At 47.3% G+C, this 22,432-nt stretch overlaps 1 protein-coding gene across 3 annotated transcripts in view; it reads left to right on the top strand.

Annotated features, from left to right (window-relative positions):
• Positions 1-22,432, top strand: part of NCAPG2 (non-SMC condensin II complex subunit G2) — a 126,572-nt gene that overhangs the window by 45,024 nt on the left and 59,116 nt on the right. For all 3 annotated transcript variants that reach the window (XM_088445426.1, XM_088445428.1, XM_088445427.1), the window contains exons 9-12: positions 1,092-1,178; positions 6,017-6,109; positions 16,142-16,267; positions 16,356-16,535. In XM_088445426.1, coding sequence (XP_088301552.1) covers positions 1,092-1,178; positions 6,017-6,109; positions 16,142-16,267; positions 16,356-16,535 — 486 coding nt within the window. The remainder of the gene's footprint in view (positions 1-1,091; positions 1,179-6,016; positions 6,110-16,141; positions 16,268-16,355; positions 16,536-22,432) is intronic.

Below are 22,432 nucleotides of genomic sequence, written 5' to 3'. Positions count from 1 at the left end.
TCTTTTGGGGGGGTGTCAGGCTGATTTCCCCAAATCTGACAGCACTTTTTGCTGGGTCCCGTTGTCGCCGATTTCTAATTGAATACGGGGATGAGCGCGATACTTTTTCGCATGGAAAACCTGCGATGTCTGCGAAAAGTCTGGGACTTTGCACCTAACTGAATATGCCCTTAAATTAGTTCAGCATTCTAAAGTGATGTGTTTTGGAGCTACTGAAGCATTTCAATTCGATAAGAAGAGAATCCAGTGTAACAAAATAGTAACCTCAGAATTGCTACCCTAGCCTAGAAGGTTAAACTTTTATTTGCCCCCCTCCAATACAAATAGTCGTTGGTCAGTGTTACCTTTTGTTTAATTTATAACCTCTTTCTAATTCCACTTATACCTTTTGGCATGTATCAATTAGTTCAGTTTTCACTGTATACTTAATTTTGTCTATTCTACTTTTAAGTATCTATTCTTGTGTGCGTCTCCTTAATGTGGTTGTCACAGATTTGAGGTTACTTTGTGTAGTATTCCGAGTTCAATTCCTCATAGCCTGGTTTTATCAGTCTGTGATTCACTACTACACACTGAATGTGACGCAAGAATTTAGAGGTGATTTAGGAACTATCACCAAAAGAAGTTAAGATATGTGAAATGTGTAAATGGTTGAATGTTAGGGGAATTATTTGTTCTCTGTTTTTATTGATTGAAATATTTTAGCCAGAATTGTACCAGAAAATAATTTGTGTGTCGCAGGTTGGGAACAATTGAATTTTATTTTTTAATTGACAGAATTTGCCTCCTACAGTAAAAGAAATGGTTATATAGCTGACAATCTAGTGGGAACATTTACAATATAGAAGCAAAACACCCCAAACTGACTGGACTTTCAATTGAAGCAATTTTGTTGCCATTGATACTTGAGAATATTGTTTTGATGCTACAACTAAGATAAATATGCAATCATATTATGTATGTTTAGTTTAAGGGCACATGAATAAAAACTTAGAGTAGATTGACAGAAGCTATATGCCCTGAAACCTTTTTCTGTAGTCTTAAAAATGTTCCCCATTTTTTTGTTATTGTTCTATGTGTTTTTCTACAAGACTATTGAACACACCTGTATCCAGGACTTAATGCACCATGGTGTTTATTTGCCCAGGAAGTCTCCGGTGCACACCAGAGTGAGAGAGGTAGGCACCAACTTTACCAGTAAATTTTGTTTTGTTATTATGTTCAAAAATGTAATTCTAAAGTTTGTGTTGTGTGATTCCACATTAGAATAATAATAATCAGACCTCCATAATCATGCTACAGGTAAAAGAGGGATTAATTTGGCGTGATCTTCCTGAAGTGAAGCAGACACATCAGATTGCACCTACCTGACACCATGCACTCTATACCATTCGTGACTTGAGCTAAACTGTGCAGTAGGTCTCATTAGGCATCACTAAACCTTTTTTCAGGCTGTGGCAAAATAAATGTCATGACATAGTAATACACCACAATCTTATACCCACCTGTACTAACTTTCTATAGCGTATATGTGTAGCCACACATAGACACAAACACACATTGTTCAAAAGAAAAGTACACTCACCAGACTTCAGAATGTAAACTTATTACTCACATACAAAATCCATATAGTTTATCAATGTTTCACTCTATAAAATAAAACTCCTTCATATGGATTTTTGAATATTTGGTCTTGACAAAGGTCTTTTTTATAGACCGCAATGTTTGTAAACTTATTATTATCCTCTATTTATTGCGCCACAAATGCTTTATGTAAGCAGAGACCGTGGAAATAAAAATGTGAGACACTAAGGTGCCCATCCACTAGCAGACATGAAAACTACTGCACAATTACGACATTGTAATCGTGCAGTCGTTTGTCAGTCTGTGATGAGCCTGCACTGAACGAGCAGTCGTTCAGTGCAGGCTCACCAATCATTCTCAAACACGCTCAACCTGACGTTATCGTCAGGTTGACCAGCATGTTTGCACGATGACAGATGTCTAAACGACCAGCGGGAACGCGCATCACTGGTCATTTTAGACATTTTTGTAAATGATTTATGAATGATTGAACGACTGTTATCGTTCAATCGCTCAACTTTAATCGTCTAGTGGATGGGCACCTTTACAGTACAAAACATTGCAGACTATGGACTACAAACTGTATAAGCATTGCTGCATATGCAGCCATAATACCCACAAAAGCAGCACCAGCTGAACCCAAAAGTTTGGTGCCATAGTTGGCAATGAGGAAGAGATGATCGTATAAGTGAGGGAGGGAAAATCCGGTCTAGGGTTAGAGAGGACAGAGAGGGACCTCTCAGTTATGGGCCTATAGGAATGCAATGAGATCCATACCAGACAAAAAGGACCATATAGGTCTGTATCATGAATCTAGTCCCAAATATACAGCAGCATAATTATAAAGTTCCACATCGGCTAAATTAACCCCACCATTGGAACGGGGTTGTTGGCGCTTAAAAAGGCCTATACATGATCTTTTTTTATCACCAATAATATTGCGAAATAAGGAATTAATGTCCTGGGCATCTGTACGAGCGAGTATAACTGGGAGGGATTGGAGTGGTTAGAGGAGTCTAGGAAAGGATGCCATTTACAGTAGATTAAGCCTTGCTAAAAAGGAGAGAGACAGACGACCCCAACTGGCGAGTTCCCTACCACAAGTAGCTGTGGCGGCCGAAACATAAGTCTATACAGGGAATTCAGATTCTTTGAAAGCTGTGCCCCGCAAGTAAGGGATAGCTTTTGATGCCCACCTAGTAGGTAAGTCCTGAGCCCAGACAGTTTATTCTACTGTAGCCCCTTAAGTGTTATCCACCTAACATTTATAAAGTCTGATGTTCAAATAGTACTTGCCCCCTTGCTATTCAAGGCTCCGTGCGGTAATTACCCCTGGTAGCTGGAAACTTCAGGGCCGTGGTGTTAAATACAGGGAGCCTGCAGTTGGAGTACTTGGCCAAATACACGGAGGTCACTATGTAACGACTCTGCCCGCTGTGTGGGGAGCCTGGGTCTCCGTGTAGCTGCTTATCCAGACAGCAGCAAGAAATTCAATGCTCCATTGCTTTAATGTTCCAGGGGAAATAACCGCGTGGAGCGTTGAATATCTTGCTGCTGTCCAGATAAGATTAACGGTAGAGCTTTGTCCCCCTCTAAATATTGAAGATTCTGAACCTTTATATACGGGACACTGTTGAGAATAATGTGTGTCAGTCACTACGTTGTAGATGGAGGAATATGACACAAATGTGCTGAATTTTATACACTATTGTGCTACAAGTGCCTTATAGCATTGAATGCTAGTGGTCATATGTAATTTTATTTTTATATTTTAGTAATTAATACTGTTTTTTTCATACAAACACAAGTATTCTATTAACCTGTCACTTGTACTCACTCCCTGAATCATAAGCTGCTTTTATTATACACAAATTTAAGTGTGTAATGGGTCTGTAGAAGGACTCGGACTGAGGGTCCTTCCCGGGTTTCTGTAAGAGTGTGGTGAATGCAGAGGTAAAAGGGCAATGTCGGTGAAGAGATTGAAAGAGTTCATGTAAAATAGGGGCAAGGTCCTGTTGAAGGATCTTGTAATATTCTGCAGAGAGCCCATCGGGTCCATGAGGATTATGTAAATATAGTGAACAGCACTCACTTTGTAGCACTCTTTTCTTCTTCTATGTTTTACCCTTTGCTGCTGTTATTTTAGCACTTTTTGAGCTGGTCCAACATCAATATCAGCAATTATTTATACAGTACCTACACAAATTACGCTGCTCGAACTAGCTTCTGCCAGGAGCGTTTCTGACGTTGGGACTCTGTCCTGCCGTTCTCCTTTCTTGGTTTTAAACCAAGATTTCTTGTTGTTCACACCACAGATTTATATTGGGCAGATTATTTTTCTTCTTCCACCAGGGGGCACAGGGACAATTCTGGGTATAGCCGGGAGAGAAGAGTCTGGACACCAAATGGTTAGTTAAATTTACCCACAAGCCCAGTCTCCTCTCCTCTATACCCCGCTCCCAAGCACTGGACCTCAGTTTTAAGTTTGGTGCCGACAGCAGTTGGGCACCGGTTATTAAGGTGGCTACTTTAGGTGGTCCTCCAGTTTTATTTTTATTTAAACAGTTTATTCAGAGGGGGCACCCTTCTGCCGCTCCAGTGTTGGTGGCTGCAGCACTGGCGACTGGGTCAGTGATTTACTCTGCCGACTCCCACACACAGGAGAGGGTGATGGCCCGGATGTTGTGCCTATGCTGTGCAGAGTGCCAGTCTGATTCTCTATGCATGCCTTTGTGAAATTCTGTAAGTCTCACACCTTTGCATCCAAAGATGAAAATTCGGTCGAGGATAGCTTTAGGAAGTTTCTAGTGTCCCCCAAATGGATGAATGAGAGAGTAGCATTTTGTGTTTGTATTCCATGTGGTACACTGGACGTCCTCCCAGCACTATTTTTCTGTTTTCTGTCCAGTTCTAAGCAGTGCTCCTTTTTATCCCCTATACCTTCCTGTACCCTGCCTCTGTGCTTTGGGTTTTCTTACAAATTAAGTAATGTTAAAAGGTAGCTGGGGTATGGTAATATAGCAGAATTGATGAGCCTCCAGCACTTTCAAGAGATAAAAATCCTAAATAGCGTATCTACTTGTGCATCCGTGCCTAATTGTGCAATAACTTGCTGTATATGGTCTTTCCTTGCTTGCACCCTTTTCACCTATCCATGAGACAGTGATCAGAGTTCATAATTATGTGGGTCCCAGGGACCCATCATTTAAAAAACATATGGGGCCCAAGTTTGCTCTTTTTTGGGTCCTATTGTAATGTATAGTCTTATGTAAAATCAATTTGAATGCCTCCTAAATGCACATCAGACCCACTGCATGACAAATAAATGCCAATTAGTCCCTAACACTCATGCCCCTAAGTGCCATTCATACATACCCATTATCTGCCGAAGGGAAAATCAATTTCACCCTGGCCCAGAAGTACCGCCCCCTGTAGGAGAGGCATGATCAGGTTAAAATGTCAGACTATGCAGCTACAGCTGCACTGCTGGGGGTTGTAATTACACTATGATAGGACTGACAATCGCTCCGATCATCCCTGGCCCATCTATACATATGTCCAACTCAAATTAATCCCAATGAATGTGTACAGTACAGGAAGCTGCAACGCCTTCTTGATAACATCTGTGTCAAAAGTATTCATATTTTGGACTAAAGACTTTCTGGCTTGCAAAACTGCCAAAGCACCACATTTTTCTGCCTGTGCAATGCTTCAAACGCTACTTTTGAAATGTACTTGCATCAAAGCCAGCGAGACACCACCTTTGGTTATAAGGAGACAGTCTAAAGCTGGGTACACACTGGAGCGACCGGCAATTGCTTTTCCCGACTTTCCCGCCAATTTTCCTTGAGCGGGGATTAAGCGTACACACTAGAAGGACGGAACCGTTCCGTTCTTCATGAACATACATTATGTCGCATGCGATATGGTCAGGTTTGATGTGCAGCACTTCAAACCTTACTATGTCTCTAGCGGCCACATGCACCTACATGTTGAGCGTACACACTGAGCGATGTAGGAGATTTGTGGTTCCGAAACGACAAATCGGCATGACATCGCTGCAGTGTGTACCCAGCTTTAAGCTTATGGAAATTAGGTACAGGTAGCATTGCAAAACATTCCAACATAAACTGTTCTGGCTGCGTCAGTTACTGAGTAAGTGTTCAGTTGTGCTAGTCCTTATGCCTTTGATAGGCCCTGCTTCCTGATATAGAAGCATGTGTCCGTATTCCCCAGTTAGCTGAGAATTTAATATATTTAACTTATTCTGATCAATGATGTACATAAAGCATTCACTCATGAAACAGTCCTGGTTTTTTTTTCCAACTTAACAGGCTATTACACAGGTAGCCTCAATTTTTACAGCACATTTTGTACTGTGATTATTATAATGTACGATACCTTTCTGAATTACTACCATTTATTTCCCTAGATACAAAGCTACTTTCACCAGCAGAAACTACGGCAGGGTGTAGAGGAGATGCTGTACAGACTTTACCAGCCTATTATTTGGAGAGGATTAAAGGTGATTGTTTTGTGTTTGTGTGTGTGTGTGTAGTAAGGGCATAAATAACACTCAAATTATGGTATGTATTAAGGGAAAAAAAATATCCATTTTATTATTAGTATTAATTTAATTTTGCTGAATTCAAAGTGGCATACTGATTATTTGTTTAGGGTTGAAAGTTTTTGTGATCTACTGTATAAATGACAGAACGTTGCACCATATTATTATGAGAATGGCAGAAAGCTTACACTTGGCTTTGCCATGCAATCATTTGTGAACAAACTCTCCAACTTGGGTGATCACCAGAAAATGACAACTAAATCAAGCTATTTTAAATTAGGGTGCCCTGAATTTATTGAACCCAGGATGGAAATACATTCTCCCCATCCAAGACATGCTAATCATTTTTGTAATGTTAACTGTTATTGTCTGATGCTCAACTTCCATCAGGCAATAACAACCGGGGGGGGGGGGGGGGGGTCAGATAGTTTGAACGGGGGGTTCTCTCAACTTTCAAATGAGGGTGCTCCACTCCTCCTGAGTATCTTGGTGCAATGATGAGTACAGCTCTTTTAATGCCATTTCCTGACCACTGTATAGTGCATGGGTGGGGAACCTTTTTTCTGGCGAGGGCCATTTTGATAAAACATTATTTGAGGGCCTGGGGAAGGCCACACCCCCTCCACATAACATCACATGGGGCTGGGCCACAATAGCCGGTGGTTACAGCAATGCCCGGAGCATCCTCAGGAGCTGTAAGGGCAGCGGTGTGACCGTCTGAAGCGTCCTAAGGACAATCCAGGAGGCGCTGCTGCATAGATTTTGGCTGCATAGTGCCATTCTAGGCACCCTGCTAGCCAGATGCGGCTAGCAGAAAAAAGCTCTGATGGCCTGACCAAATGATTCCGAGGGCCTTATACTGCCCCCGGGCAAGAGGTTCCCCATCCCTGGTGTAGTGTCTTGGACATTGTGTTTTTTAATGTACACCTAATTTAACTACAGCATTTGTTTTGCCCAAAAAAAAAAAAGCTTTTTATTCTTTTACCTCTTACATGCACGAAACAGCCATTTAGTAAACAAAAAAACACCTATTGAACTGCAGTTTGTCAAAGTATATATATATATATATATATATATATATATATATATATATATATATATATATATATATGAAATTCTGTAATGCACTGATATTATGTTGGATAGATAAAGAAGGGCTTCCTTTATAAAAATAAACAAATTTAATCACAATGTTGTAATGAACACATATACCAATTAAAATGTTCTACATTTTAAATATATTAACCACAATTTATAGCTGAGCATATCATCACTGTATTAGATGTAATGAAACAATATTGGTACTATATTGCTCAACGGCCGGTTATAGCGATATAAATAATCTAAAAGTCTCGTTTCCTGATAGTCATCCAGTGGTGCTTACGTGAATGTATCTATGAACTCTCTGGCTGGATAGATCCAATTAACCCAAGGTGTATCGGAGACACTTTCAATATGAGTGTACTGGATGTTTAAAAATGTATTGGAGTTCTTTATATGCCGCTCGGTGAGAGACCTGCAGTATCCCTCACCTGCCTGGATGTAATCGGCAATGCGGGAGGTAACACCTTCAATCGGCAGACAGTGTTCAGTGTTATATCTTCTCCGTCTGCTCACCGCGAGTGTGTGGCTGCAACACGTGTGTGAGCTTGCTCACCGGTCCTGAGTCCCGCTGCTGTGCATCTGGCTTCCCTCCTCACCTCTGAGCACTGAGGACTTCATCACTAAATAAATAATCTAATAGCTCTCACACCATAATCCTAAATTCTCCAGTCTATAGAGAGCTGTAATAATTGGGGTACAGAAAATTCACTTTCTTCCAAGGAAAGAAAAAGAAAGAGAGAGAAAACTTATTCCGCAAAGAGAAAGGAAAGAAAACATAAGAAAAAATGAGTAAGGAAGCACCAACTAATGGAGAAATATAGTTGTATTTGGTGAAACCTAAATCTCAATAAAAATTAAATTAAAGTTGGATAAGGATAGAGGTAAAAGCAATTGCATGATGATTCTTCTTACTATAAGGGAACAATAATATCACTAAGTTTCATGTACGATATGGGTAGCGACGGACATCAACTTACTCAGCTCCTACTGTTCCGCCCAGTGAAATATTGGTCCCTAAACTATCCCCTAATATTGGTAATAATGCATATCCTACTCTTCATGCAGCTGACAAAACACACTAAAATATCGCACCAAAACACGCGAATTGTGCAAAAACTTCGCTTTTTCGCATATAATTGATTTCTCCCGATAGGCTTCAAACTTTTTAGATGCTTACACAATAACATATATATAGGATCCTTTACTTGCAGTTGCCTCAGTGTATTTCCTATCTCATTGACCAGTTTAGTAATTTAGGATAACTGTTGATGGTATTGCTTTAACATGTTGGATTTTTGTCCCAAAGGTTAACAACCTTGTGGTCATTGACTAAGTTGTATTGTTAGGTGCCTTGTAAATACTCCAGGGAAACTACAGAACGTTTTATAAAGCTGTATCCAAAAAGGTAAAGGAATAAAACCTACCCCCTTGCCTAGTGAGTGCTAGCTCACTCATTGGCCCCTCCCTATCAGATAAGCAGTTATGCTGCTTATCATTTTTCTACAATACACTAGTTCAGTTCAGGGACATGGAACCCACCAACACATGGCAGAGACAGTTTCCATCCTACTTCTATATTTTTTTGTCATAGGGAAAAAAAAGTTTGGTGGGCAGCACAGACGGTGTAATGGTGATGTTCACAGCACTGAGGTTGTGCGTTCGATACCCACCACGGACTTAAATGTGTGGAGTTTGTATATTCTCCCTGTGCTTGCGTAGGTTTCCTACGGGTGCTCCAGTTTCCTCCCACAATCCAAAAATATACTGGTAGGTTAATTGGCACCCAACAAAATTTAACTCTAGTGTGTATGTGTGTGAGCATGTGGTAGGGAATATAGATTGTAAGCTCCACTGGGGCAGGAACTGATGTGAATGGGCAAAGTAAAGCGCTGCATAATTTCTACTTCAGGGTCCATAGGGGGTCCACAGGGTTGACCTTGGGGTATAGCTGGATCTGGATCCACGGGCACCACGCAGTTAAAGCTTTGCTGCTCCCAGGATGCACTTGGGTCCGTCCTCCTCTATACCCCGCCCCGGCCACAGGCACCTCAGTTTTAGTTGGTGCCCGGCCGGAGTCGGGTCACCCTGTTGCAGTGGGGCTGCAGGAGCAGCCCCTAAGCTTTATTTTAAAAGAGAAATTTTTTTATTTTTTTCTTCTTTTTTTACACTGTTAGAGCGGCAGCATCAGACTGTCCTTTAGGACGTCCACGCTGCCGCTCCTTCTCCCCGCTGGCGCCGCGACGCCAGTACAGCTCTGGGGATCGCGGCGGGACCCCAGAGCCTGTACTAGCCGGGCTCTGGGGACTCCCTTGACTGCTGCCGGACGCGATGGGGATCAGGTAAGCCGCGGGTCGCCGCGTGCGGCGGCCCGCGGATACTTCAATGCAGTCAGGAGCCTCCGGTCTCTGGGGACAGACCGGAGGCGCTAGCGGCGGCGGCGGGCTCCCCCTCAATTGAGGAATACCCCGCGTGTCCGCTAGACCACCAGGGTATCAGGCTGGTAGCGGGACCGGCAACCCGGGGGTTAATTGCTAGCCAGGGGAGGCAGCCTTCCCTGTCTAGCGGCTCCTCCCCTCAGCTCAGCGCGCCTTTCAACAAGCAGTCTGGCGTCGCTGAGCTGCTCTTATCTCTCGGCCACCCCTCCTCTGAGGTCTCCGGCGGCCATCTTTACTGGCACATCGCAGACTCCCAGGCGGTATCAAGTGGACCGGTCCCCCTGTGTACCTCTCCCCTGCTAAAGGACAGTGTACACAGCGCTATAGCCCTCCCAGACACTGAATCTGGGCGGTTGATTGTAGCGGAAGGTGCAGTGAGTATAACTTTTCTGCATTGTATGTGACTATTGCTAGTGCTGCCTGTCTGTGACTTATTCTCCTTACTGTCAGCTTATAACTATCCCTTTCCTTCTCCTACGGCCCGGCAGGTGTGTGGGGGAAGGGCGTTTTTCTGAGACCCTCACTTATATAGAACACGTATTTGTGGGGTCAGTCACATACTGTTGTGTGCTACACAGTACCATATCTGGGCTGTTGTGTCGCATACTGGTGAGTGCGCGGGTGTTAAATCCGTAATTCCTCTGGTGATACCTGTTTCTTGTGATTTACGGTATCATGTCTGATGAGGAGACTGAGCGCTCTGTGGCTCCTGTGCTATTTTCCTGCAGACGCTGTGCTGCTGGAGTTGATGGGGAGGACTTATCTCAGGATGGTCTGTGCGGGCGGTGCCAGCTGGTACCGGGCCCCTCCAACCCCCCTGTATCACAGGACCCTCCTTGGGCGATGTTTTCACAGGTGCTGGCGTCTATTGCGGACCGGTTATCGGTCCCATCAGCGGTCCCTTCTAGGGCGTTACCGCAGCCCACCATCCCCCATTCCCCGAGGGTTCCACAAATGTTGCGGTCTTCCCCCGGGGCCCAGACTGTGGGTCCTTACTCGGGACTGCCTGTGTATGTGCAGTCTTCCCCAGGGATGTGTCAGTCTGTAGTGCCTTTGCAGAGTGTTGCTCCGACGGCTCCTCCGCCTTGGGTGGATGTTCTATCCAGCTCCGTACAGAGTCTGGCGGCTTCATCCTCGGCGTTTCAGTCTATGTTGCAAGGTGATGTGCCACCAAGGGTGTCTAAACGTCCGGTTGTGAGTTCACTAGCTGCGCAGTTGTCGGACTCGGAAGTGTCCTCAGATGATGGAGAAATCCATGAGGACTCTGACTCTGATGTCATGGGGCAGGAGGTGGAAGCTAAGTCCTCCATTAATGTTCCAGCCTTAGTTAGGGCGGTGCGGGCTATCCTACATGTTGAGGATGATGCGCCGGCTCCTAGGTCGAAGTTTCCTAATTTTAAAAAGGCCAAGGTGACCTCAACTGTGTTCCCCCTGTCTGATCAATTATCGGATCATATGGCGGCGGCCTGGCAATTACCTAGTAAGAGGTTCCATCCACAGAAGAGGTTGGCGGCGAACTATCCTTTTCCTGAAGCTCATTGCAGGAAATGGGAAACTCCACCGGCGGTGGATTCCCACGTTACCCGCTTGATCAAAAGCGCGACGTTGCCATTGCCGTCTATCTCCTCTTTGAAGGATCCCACGGACAGGAAGGTGGAGACTTGTTTAAAGTCCATTTATTCTCTTTCCGGGGCGGTGGCTCGCCCGTCCATGGCTATCTCCTGGGTGGCTAAAGCCATTGAGGCATGGGCCAATGCCTTGGAGGATACCTTTCCTGATGAGGCTCCGGATATCCAGAGAGCGTTAGTGGGACAGATGCGGGATGCAGCTTCCTATATTGGGGAAGCGTCTTTGGATGCCAGCCTGCTCACTTCTAGGGTGTCGGCTGCAGCGGTATCTGCTCGGCGCTCCCTTTGGCTGAGGTCCTGGAGGGCTGATGCAGATTCAAAAAAGGGTCTGGAGGCCTTGCCTTTTAATGGTGATTTACTATTTGGTCCGGATTTGGACAGAATAGTGGATACTTTGGCTAAGTCCAAGTCGGCTTTTCTCCCTTCGGCCTCTGCGCCGGCTAAAGTGAGGAGCTCTGCCTTTCGGTCCTTTCGGGTTCAGGGTAAGGCCAAGGGCCAGTCCTTCCCGAGACATTCGGCGACCAAGGCCGCACCCAAGCCCAAGAAGCAGGTATGGAGTGCTCGGCGCCCTTCTTCCAAGCAGGAGGATAAGCCTGCTGCCTGATGGGACGGGCCTCTCTCTGGGGGACCCCAGAGTGGGAGGCCGACTTCTCCAATTCGCCCAGTGTTGGCACAATACCACCACGGATGCCTGGGTTCGAGAAGTAGTCTCTCAGGGGTACGCCCTGTCTTTTCGGTTCAGGCCGCCCCACCAGTTTTTCTGTACGAGTCCTTCTCTGGACAAGACCAAAGCTGGTCAGATTCAGGTAGCTATAGAATCCTTGCTACAAGCAGGGGTCATTGTTCCCGTTCCGCAGTCTCAGCGCGGGACGGGGTACTATTCTACTCTGTTTCTGGTACAGAAACCCAATGGTTCTCATCGCCCTATCCTGAATTTGAAGTCTCTGAACAGATACCTCAGAGTTCCCAGGTTCAGGATGGAAACGTTACGTTCCATCATTCTGGCGATGGAACCCGGGGATTATATGGTCTCCCTCGATATCCAGGACGCCTATCTCCATGTGCCCATAGCACCGGCACATCAGCGGTATCTGAGGTTTGCTATCCTGAACCATCACTACCAATTTCGGGCGTTGCCTTTTGGCCTTTCCACGGCTCCGAGGGTGTTCACCAAGGTGATGGCGGTTATGGCTGCCCACCTTCGGGGTCAGGGTCTACGTCTGTTGCCGTACCTGGACGATCTTCTGCTGCTGGCGAGCTCCCCGGAGGTGCTTCTTCGACATCTCCACCTGACCATTGCTTGTCTTCAAGCACACGGGTGGTTGATAAACTGGAAGAAGTCCTCCCTGATTCATCACAGCGGATGGTTCATTTGGGAGCCCTGCTGGATTCTCGTCAGCAGCGGATTTTCCTGACTCCAGAGAAGGTCGCCTCCCTGCAGCTGCGGATACACAGTTGCCTGAGCAGTTGCCGCCTGTCGGTCCATTCAGCTATGAGAGTTCTGGGGTCCATGGTGTCGACATTCGACATGGTGGAATTTGCCCAGTTCCATTCCCGGCCCCTGCAGGGGCTGATTCTATCGGAATGGAACGGGTTACCTCACCGGATCCGCTCTCAGATGCTGGTGTTGTCCGCGGAGGTTCGGCAGTCTTTGGCTTGGTGGCTTCAGACGGTGCATCTGGTCGAGGGGCGCCCCTTTTGGATCCCGGACTGGGTCCTGCTCAAGACGGATGCCAGTCTTCGGGGTTGGGGGGCAGTGACCGGCTCATTATCGCTTCAGGGTCGTTGGTCCGCGGAAGAAGCACTTCTCCCCATCAACATCCTGGAACTGCGGGCTGTGTACAGGGGCCCTGCAGTCGTCCGGCCCCGCTCTTCACGGAAGGGCGGTTCAGGTGCAGTCCGACAACGCCACCACGGTGGCGTACATCAACCACCAAGGGGGAACTCTCAGTCGGGCAGCAATGTCGGAGGTGTCTCGCATTCTTGCTTGGGCGGAGTGTCACGTTCCAGCGATCTCGGCAGTCTTCATTCCCGGAGTCCTCAATTGGGAGGCGGACTTCCTCAGCCGTCACGATGTGCATCCCGGGGAATGGTCGCTTCACCCAGAGGTGTTTCAGCTACTCGTGGACAGGTGGGGGCTGCCGGAGCTGGACTTGATGGCCTCCCATCACAATCACAAGTTGCCTGTTTACGGGTCAAGGACAAGAGACGCAGGCGCCTGTCTGGTAGACGCTCTGTCGGTGAAATGGACGTTTCACCTGGCGTATCTGTTTCCTTCGATATCCTTACTTCCTCGGGTTCTGCGGAAATTCAAGCAGGACGGCGGCACGCTCGTGCTGGTGGCTCCGGCGTGGCCCAGACGTCCTTGGTACTCCGATCTGAGGTGCCTCTCCATCGACGCTCCGTACCTTCTTCCTCAGCGTCGGGACCTGTTGTCTCAGGGGCCCTGCCTTTACCCGGACCTGGGTCGGCTGTCTTTGACGGCGTGGCTCTTGAGACAGCCGTCTTGAGGTCTAGGGGTTTCTCCAGTTCAGTGATTGGTACCATGCTTAGGGCACGCAAGCCTGCCTCCGCGCGGATTTACCACAGGGTGTGGCGCACTTATTTTCAGTGGTGTGAATCCAGAAACTATGATCCGCAGGTGTTCCGGGTTTCCAGAATCTTGGAATTTCTTCAATCGGGTTTGGACCTCGGCTTACGCCTGGCCTCTCTGAAGGTTCATGTGTCTGCTTTGTCCGTGTGGTTTCAGCGACGGATTGCTACACTGCCAGATGTTTACACCTTTTTCCAAGGTGTTCTCAGGATCCAGCCTCCCTTCGTGCCTCCGGTGGCTCCGTGGGACTTGACGGTGGTACTGAGGGTCTTGCAGGGTCCTCCTTTTGAGCCGCTTGAGTCGGTGGAGCTCAAGTGGCTGACGTTTAAGACCATTTTTCTCCTGGCAATTGCTTCGGCCAGGAGGGTTTCAGAATTGGGGGCGCTTTCCTGTCGCCCTCCTTTTCTGATTTTTCACCAGGACAGGGCAGTGCTCCGCACGCGCCCTGAGTTTTTGCCCAAGGTGGTTTCAAAGTTCCACATTAATCAGGAACTTGTTGTGCCAGCTTTTCAGTCACCTGATCTTTCTGCTGGTGAGGCTTCCTTGGATGTGGTCCGGGCACTTAGAATCTATGTGGACCGGACTGCTTCGGTTAGGAAGTCGGATTCTTTGTTTGTCCTCTTCGGTTTTCACAAGAGGGGTTGGCCTGCCAACAAGCAAACGTTAGCCCGTTGGCTTCGTTCAGTTATTTGTGAGGCTTATGCGCAGGAGGGTTTACCTGTGCCAGCCTCTGTTAAGGCTCATTCCACTCGTTCTGTGGGTCCCTCTTGGGCTGCTAGACGTGGCGCCTCCGCTGTTCAGCTGTGTAAGGCGGCTACTTGGTCTTCAATTCAGACGTTTTTGAGGTTTTATGCGTTTGACACCTTCGCCTCTCAGGATGCATCCTTTGGGCGCCGGGTACTCCTTTCAGCACAGGAGCGTCCCCCCCCTTAGTTGAACTGCTTTGGGACATCCCCAAGGTCAACCCTGTGGACCCCCTATGGACCCTGAAGTAGAAAACAAGAGATATGGTAAGAACTTACCTTTGTTATCTCTGTTTCTACAAAGTCCATAGGGTCCACAGGGCGCCCGCCCTGACGCACCTGGCTTCAAATGGGCTGTGTGGCTGGTCACCGGTTTTCCGTCTCCCATTTCTGTGAGTATGGTTTCTTGTGTGTTCCAGTCTTCCTTCTCTCTGTTTAGTCTCCTCCTCCGGCCTTAGCTGCTTACCAACTGAGGTGCCTGTGGCCAGGGCGGGGTATAGAGGAGGACGGACCCAAGTGCATCCTGGGAGCAGCAAAGCTTTAACTGCGTGGTGCCCGTGGATCCAGATCCAGCTATACCCCAAGGTCAACTCTGTGGACCCTATGGACTTCGTAGAAACAGAGATAACAAAGGTAAGTTCTTACCATATCTCTTGTTATGTATGCACTATACTATATAAATGGTAATAAATAAATAAACAATGCACTTGTTGTTTTATGGTCTAGCTCACTGCTCTTACAATCATGGGAAGTCCTTGGCAGAGGAAAGTAGCTGAGTGCCTAGCGCTAGTATGTTGACCTAATCAAAATGATGTGAGGTCCTAGCTTGTTCAAGTGCATTTTTAAAAATCCATAGGGTGCTATTTGGCTGGCTAAAAGGACAAGGGTTACATCTCAGACTACTATTCCTGGCAGGTTAATTAAAATTATAAAGGGTGAAGACAATGGGCACTTTCCTGTTAAGAGGAAACAATGGGTCCTGCTGCTGATAGATTATAGATTTGAGTCCGAAACGTATGTAATGGTGTCTATCTACTAGAAGACAGGCAAAAGACTGCACGATTACGACATTGTAATCGTGCAGTCATCTGTCAGTCTGTGATGTGCCTACACTGAACCAGCAGTCGTTCAGTGTAGGAACATCAATCATCTGCAAACATGCTGAACCTGACGTTATCATCAGGTTGTCCAGCATGTTTGCCCGATGATAGATGTCTAAACGACCAGCAGGAGTGCGCATCGCTGGTCGTTTTAGACAATTTTTAAACAATCTGCAAAAGATTTTCGAACGTTATCGTTCAATCACTTATTTTAATAGTCTAGTGGATAGGCACCTTAAGAATGAGGCAAGATAACCCCTCCAGATTCCCAACATATCTCCCCTAATACATAGTCTGTGATATTGTCTGGGTTCGATTCCATTGGCTTCTCCTGAAATACCCTTTTTCCTGCTAAGCCATGGTGTTTGTTTTTTTCCATTCAAATAGGCTCGAAATTCAGAGGTTCGTTCCAATGCTGCATTGCTGTTTGTTGAAGCATTTCCTATACGAGATACCAGTCTGAATCACGCGGACATGGATAATGAAATCCAGAAACAGTTTGAAGAGCTTTTTGTGAGTTACTTTGTGGCGCTTTCCCACACTTTTATTTATAACAAAACACAAACAATAATAGATTTGTTTTCCTTTTTGTGAATAACAGAGTCTTTTAGAAGATCCTCATCCTCTTGTGAGGTCTACTGGAGTTCTTGGGGTCTGTAAAATTACTAGCAAGTACTGGGAGATGATTCCACCATCTATCCTGGCAGATCTTATGAAAAAAATCCTTGGTGATCTTGCTGCTGATGTTAGTTCCGCTGATGTGCGCTGCTCTGTTTTTAAGGTAAGGTTTGATTTATGTTACAGAAAAATATCAATATCTGTAACTGTTTTTATTTCTGTTACCCACTAATTATATATGATTTAGAGATAGCAGCCATTTATCTTGTGTCCTGGCCATACTGGGACCTCTAGTTATAACAGTTGGGAGTTATGCGCTTAATCTTGCTTTTACAATGTCCATCTACCTACCTCCTCCCTGATGAACACAATAAGTGATTATGCCCACCCGCCAGAAGCAGCGTGAGCTCCAACACCCCCCTTCTGTACTTTGTAGAGAGGTAGAGGTCTTCCTTGCTGTTTAAATATGAGGCCTGGGTACAGCAGGATGTGGATACTAGACACAAGAAATTATGATTCAGGAGGTTCTGGATACTGCTATATTTAAGCATAAGGAGCTGTCTGGTTTCCTTCCTACCATGTATCATTTCAGAACATGTTGAACAGTAGGGTCATACTGCTATCATCGCACGCTTGACCGGGGGAAGATCAGGAAAGAAGGACTTTAATGGTTACAACTCTGGGTTGGGACTTATTGAAACCTGTTTTCTTTAATTCCCGATGTTGTTGGAATGTTCTGTTTGATTAGCGGTTTGGAAATAGGTTCTTTCTACTTCAGGGTCCATAGGGGGTCCACAGGGTTGACCTTGGGGTATAGGTTGGGAACCAAATCCGGGCACCACGCAGTTAAAGCTTTTAGCTCCCAGGATGCACTGGGTCCACTCTCCCTATAACCCCACCCCCAAGCCAGAGGCACCTCAGTTTAAGTTGGTGCCCGGCCGGAGTCGGGTCACCGTTAGCGCAGGGGGAGCTGATTAGCAGCCCCTAAGCTTATTTTATTTTTTTAGGGACAAAGTTTTTTCATGGACTTTGGACTCTTCAGAGCGGCAGCGTCGGACTGTCCATAGGACGTCTAAGCTGCCGCTCCGTCACCCCGCTGGCGCTGAGACGCCAGTACAGATCTGGGGATCTCAGCGGGACCCCAGAGTCTGTACTAGCCGGACTCTGCGGGCGCCCAGGACTGCTGCCGGATCCACGGGGAGCAGGTAAGGTCGCGGATCACCGCTTGCGGTGATCCGCGCATTTCAAATGCAGTCCTGTGCCTCCGGTCTCAGGGGACAGACCGGAGGCGCCGGCAGTGGCGGCGGGCCCCCCATACCCCGTGTGTCCACTAGACCACCAGGGACTTAACGATCGGTGCAGGGAGCCGGCGTCCCGGGGGTTAATAGCCGGCCAGGGGAGGCAGCCTTCCCTGTTACAGCGGCTCCTCCCCTCAGCTCAGCGCGCCTTTCAGTATCCATAGTCTGGCGTCGCTGAGCTGCTTCCTCCGCGGGCCACGCTTCCTCTGAGGTCTCCAGCGGCCATTTTATCTCTGTGGTGCAGCAGAAATCTCTCAGGATGGCAGTGAGTCCAGTCCCCCTGCGTACCTCAACATCAGGTCAGTGTACACAGCGCTGTAGCCTTCCCAGACACTGAATCTGGGCAGTTGAATGCAGTGTAATAGTGCAGTATATTATATGACATGTTTATGTATATATGTATATATCTGCATTGTATGTGACTTATGCTAGTGCTGACTGTACTTTATTCTCTCACCTGTCAGTGTATATCTATCCCTTTTCTTTATCTGCCCTAATACAGCTGTACTTAGGGTGGTTCTGAGACCTCACATTTATATACTTGTTAATATTTGTGTGGTTTGTCACATACTGTTGCGTGCTGCACGTTGCCATATTTTAGATGGAACTGTGTGTTGCATACGCTGAAAATGGGTCCCTGCAGCTAATTTTTGGCATCAGTCAGGACCAGTATAGTGCTGCTTAATATTTCCGCCAAGATTGGTCAGATATGTCTGACCAGGAGATAGAGCGTTATACTGCACCAATTTTTACTATCCTGCAAGTCATGTGCTGCAGGTGTTAGTGCGGAGGATTTGACTCATAAAGGGTTCTGTATGTGGCGTCATCTGGTGCCGGCCTCTTTCACGACCCCCTTGGGCGGTTTGTTTTCTCTGGATCCTCTCAATTGCGGATCGCCGGGCGGGCCCCATTGTTGTACCTCACTTGGGGTTACTTCACCATACTGCCCTTTTCATCTCAGGGTATCTCGCAGCTTCTTGCACTCTTCCCCTGTGACACAGACTACCGCTCCCTGCAGGGGTTTTTCGCAGTATATGAATTCCCCCTGGTGCCACAATAGTCTGTCATTCCCCTTGCAGGGATTACCACAACAGCCACCCTGGGTGGATGTCGTTTTCTACGAAACGCTAATTGGCGTGGTTGACGCCCTGTGGTTACTTCCCAGTTGGCTCTGCCGTGAACTGGGTACTGTTCGGGGCTCTTTCCCTCTTACACGGGGGGAAGCCTATTTCAGGTATTATTATCCCTGCTTTAGGGCTGGTAGCAGGTCCATTCTGGTTAGAGTGAATGTTGACCTGCACCTGTATCATACACCCTCAGTATTGCGTGCCTTCGGGTTACCTGTTGCTGACTAGCGGGTGGATCGCATAGCGGGACTCTGGCTGTTGCCAGATAGGAGGTGTTACAACAGTGTTTGGCCTCCTGTCCCAAATTCCCTGAGGGTCATCACGAGCCCCTCCTGGGGGGGATGGGCGTGTTACTCGTCTGATTACAGACGTTACTACGCCTCCCATTCCTGCGTGGTCGGATTCTTCGGATCCGTAGGTGGTAACTCTGCCTGAAATCAGTATACTTGCTTTCAGGAGTTGTTACCCATCCTACCATGGCTATAGCATGGTTGGTTAATACTATTGCATATTGGGTTGATGCATTTGTAACGTTTTTTCCCCTCCAACACGTCGGGGGTTCAAATGTATTTGGTCGCTCACGTAATATATGCTGTTGTCATAGGTGGAAATGCCTATATTGGATACCAGTCTCCTAACTTTCAGAGTTCCGGCTGCGACTGTATCCTCCGTAATACCCTATGGCTGCGCTCTGGGAATGCAGAGGTGCAGATACCATCTTTAGGGTTGATATTGTTTGGTCCTGACCTTGACAAGATTGTAGTAACATTGGCAGTATTACTAACGACAAGTTTACCGCTTTCAGCTATGCCCACTACAAGGACTCAGACTAAGTCTGTTAAGTCTTTTTTGTCCTCTGGGTCAGCCTAAAGGTCTGTTTCTTCGTAGACTGTCGGCATCTACAAGGGCCGACATATCCAGTACCGAGCAGGCCTGGACTGCCAGCCGATCCTGCTTCTGAACCTACGGATATCTCTTCAGTCTGACGGGACAGGCCTACAACTGGGAGACTGATTTTCTCAGTTCGCCCGGTATTAGTGTCAAGTTGCCGCGGCTACGTGGGTAGGAGGGTACGCCCTCTTTACAAGGGCCTTACAGATCCAGAAAGCTATGCAGTTGTTGCGGTAAGCGGAGCTAATTAGGCCATCCCCACTATCTCAGTGAGGGACTGGTTGTTCTGTTTTCTTTCTGGTGCGGTGGCTGAATGGTCCTCTTTGGCCTATTCTCTGTCTCAATTCCCTGAACCAGTTCCTAAAGCTACCTGGGCTCAGGAGGAAATCCCTATGCTCCATCATACGATGTTTGGAACCTGGGGACTTTAGGGTATCACTGGATATACAGGACGCGTGCCTACGGGTACTTACAGAGACCTTTCCTCAGCATGGGCTGAGGTTTGCTGTATCACAGCAACACTTACAATTTTTCGGGCTCTGCCTGTTGGGACTGTCCTCAGCTCCACAGGGGTTTACCAGCGTTTTGGATTTTCTGACAGTTCTTCTGTTCAGTATATCCCAATGCTCCTGTACCTGGACGGCCTCCTGCTCTTAGCGGGATCACCGGGGTACTTTACGGCCAGGTCAGGATGACTGTGGCTTCTTCAGGGTGCAGACGTTTAATCAACGGGGAAAAAGTCCTCCCTGCATCCCTCTCTGGGTATTCTTCATCTAGGATCCCTGCTGGATTCTCAGAATCTGAGAATTCTTCTGGCGTAAGACGGAATCTCCTCTCTTCCATTAGGAGTACATGGTTGTCTGCGCAGTCGACAGATGTCTTTACACTCTGGGATGCATGGTGGAATGGGCTCAGTTCCATTCCAGGCCTTTCCATAATTGGCTCATCTCCAGATGGAATGAGTTTTTTCTGTCGGATAACTGTTCAAACGACGATGCTCTCTCCGGAGGCAAGTCGGTCCCTGTCCGGGTGGCTATGGCCATCTCGTCCAGGGTTTTCTTTGCTAGGGACAGTGTCTGGATCGAATCCTTTTCAGTGCAGTTGGACGTCTGTCGATTCCACCCTGTCAATTAACTTACTCTGGCATAACTCTTGTTTCCCGGTGAACCTGAAAAGGTTCAGTCCGACAGGGTCAGGACAGTGGCTTCCTTTTTAGCAACACTGTTCGTTGGGTGGCAATGACAGGTATGTCACATATTCGGACATAGTCCGAGGGTCTCCTCCCGACCATCTCGGCAGCGTTCATTTCAGGAGCTCTCCATTGGGAAGCGGGAGTCCTCAGCCGTCACGACGTGCATCCCGGGGACTAGTCTCTTCCCCAAGAGAGGTTTCATCTCCTGGTGAGCAGGGGGGGTCCCCCTGAGGTGACCCTCATGGCCTTCTGACTTTATCACACTATGGTGTTACAGTTCAGCTCTGGGGATTCTGAAGCAAACTTCAGCGACTCTTTGTCGGTGAAGTGGTCCTTCCACTTTGTGTACCTGTGTTCTCCGGTCTCCCTTCTTCCTCGAGGTCTTTGGAAGTGTTTTCAATCGAGACGGAGATGCTTTCCTGCTGGTGGCTCCTGATTGCCCCAGATGTCAGGGGTACTTGGATCTTCGGAGTCTCTACATCGATACTCCATCCCTGATGCTTCACTGCCCGGACCTGTTGTCTCAGGGTCCTTGGTTTTGCCTTGGACCTGGGTCGTTTGTCTTTGACTGTGTCCTTACAGTGGTCTTACGGCTTCCCTGGCTTTGTCATCGTTGGAATGATTAGAGCACATGGATCAGCTTTTGCTGGGACCTACCACAAACTGTGGCAGCCATAAATCTTATGGTATTGTACCTGTCGATACAATCCTCCGGTGTCCAGGATTTCCAGATATTCTGGCATTCCTTCCGGCTGGCTTGGGTTTCACACTTGGCCTGGTCTTCCTGACAGTGCGGATCTCTACACTGTCAGTATGGTTAAGATATGGAATTGCTTCACTCTGGTATCCAGTTCATCCTTTGGAGTGTTTTCTTGATTATGCCTCCATTTGTCCTCCCTAGGGACTCCTTGGGAGTAAGTAGTGGTTCTTCGTTACCTCCGGGGACAGTCAATGGAACCGCTGGTTGTGATAGCCATTACATGGTCTATTGCTTAGGCTCTCTCTTTTTCTCAGGGTGTTTATATCAACTAGGAGAGTGTCTGAATTGGGAGCGTTCTCATGTGGCTCCCTCTTCTGGAGGGCATCATGTCAGGGTGGGAGTTGCTCTCGCCCTGTGTTTCTTCTTAGTGGTTTTCAGGTTCCATATTATTCTGGAACTTATGGTACGGCCATTCTGTCCCCAGTCCTCTCGGCTGGTGTGGCCTCATTGACTGTGGTCTGGCCTCTTTGGATTTATGTGATCCGTTCAGGTTCCTTACGGAAATCGGACTCCTTATTGGTGGTCTGAGATTTCTGGTTTTCACAGGAAAGGATGGCCGGCCTATAACCAAATGTTGGCTTGGATGGCCTCGTAGGTCTTCCTCAGGGGCCTACCCATGGGTAGGCCTTCCTGTTGTTGATGCTTGTTTTTTCTCGGGCCATGTGACCCTCGTGTGCGGCTCGCTGTGGCGCCTCGGCTGTTTTGCCTTACTAGGTGGCCACGTGGTCTTCTGTCCACACCTTTTTAAGGTTCTAGGCATTGGTTTCCTTTGCCTCTCAGGATGCTTCCTTT

The sequence above is a fragment of the Taudactylus pleione genome, unplaced genomic scaffold, assembly GCF_031769625.1.
Source record: "Taudactylus pleione unplaced genomic scaffold, aTauple2 ptg000380l, whole genome shotgun sequence".
NCBI lineage: Eukaryota > Metazoa > Chordata > Amphibia > Anura > Myobatrachidae > Taudactylus > Taudactylus pleione.
This window is presented reverse-complemented; position numbering and strand designations above follow the sequence as displayed.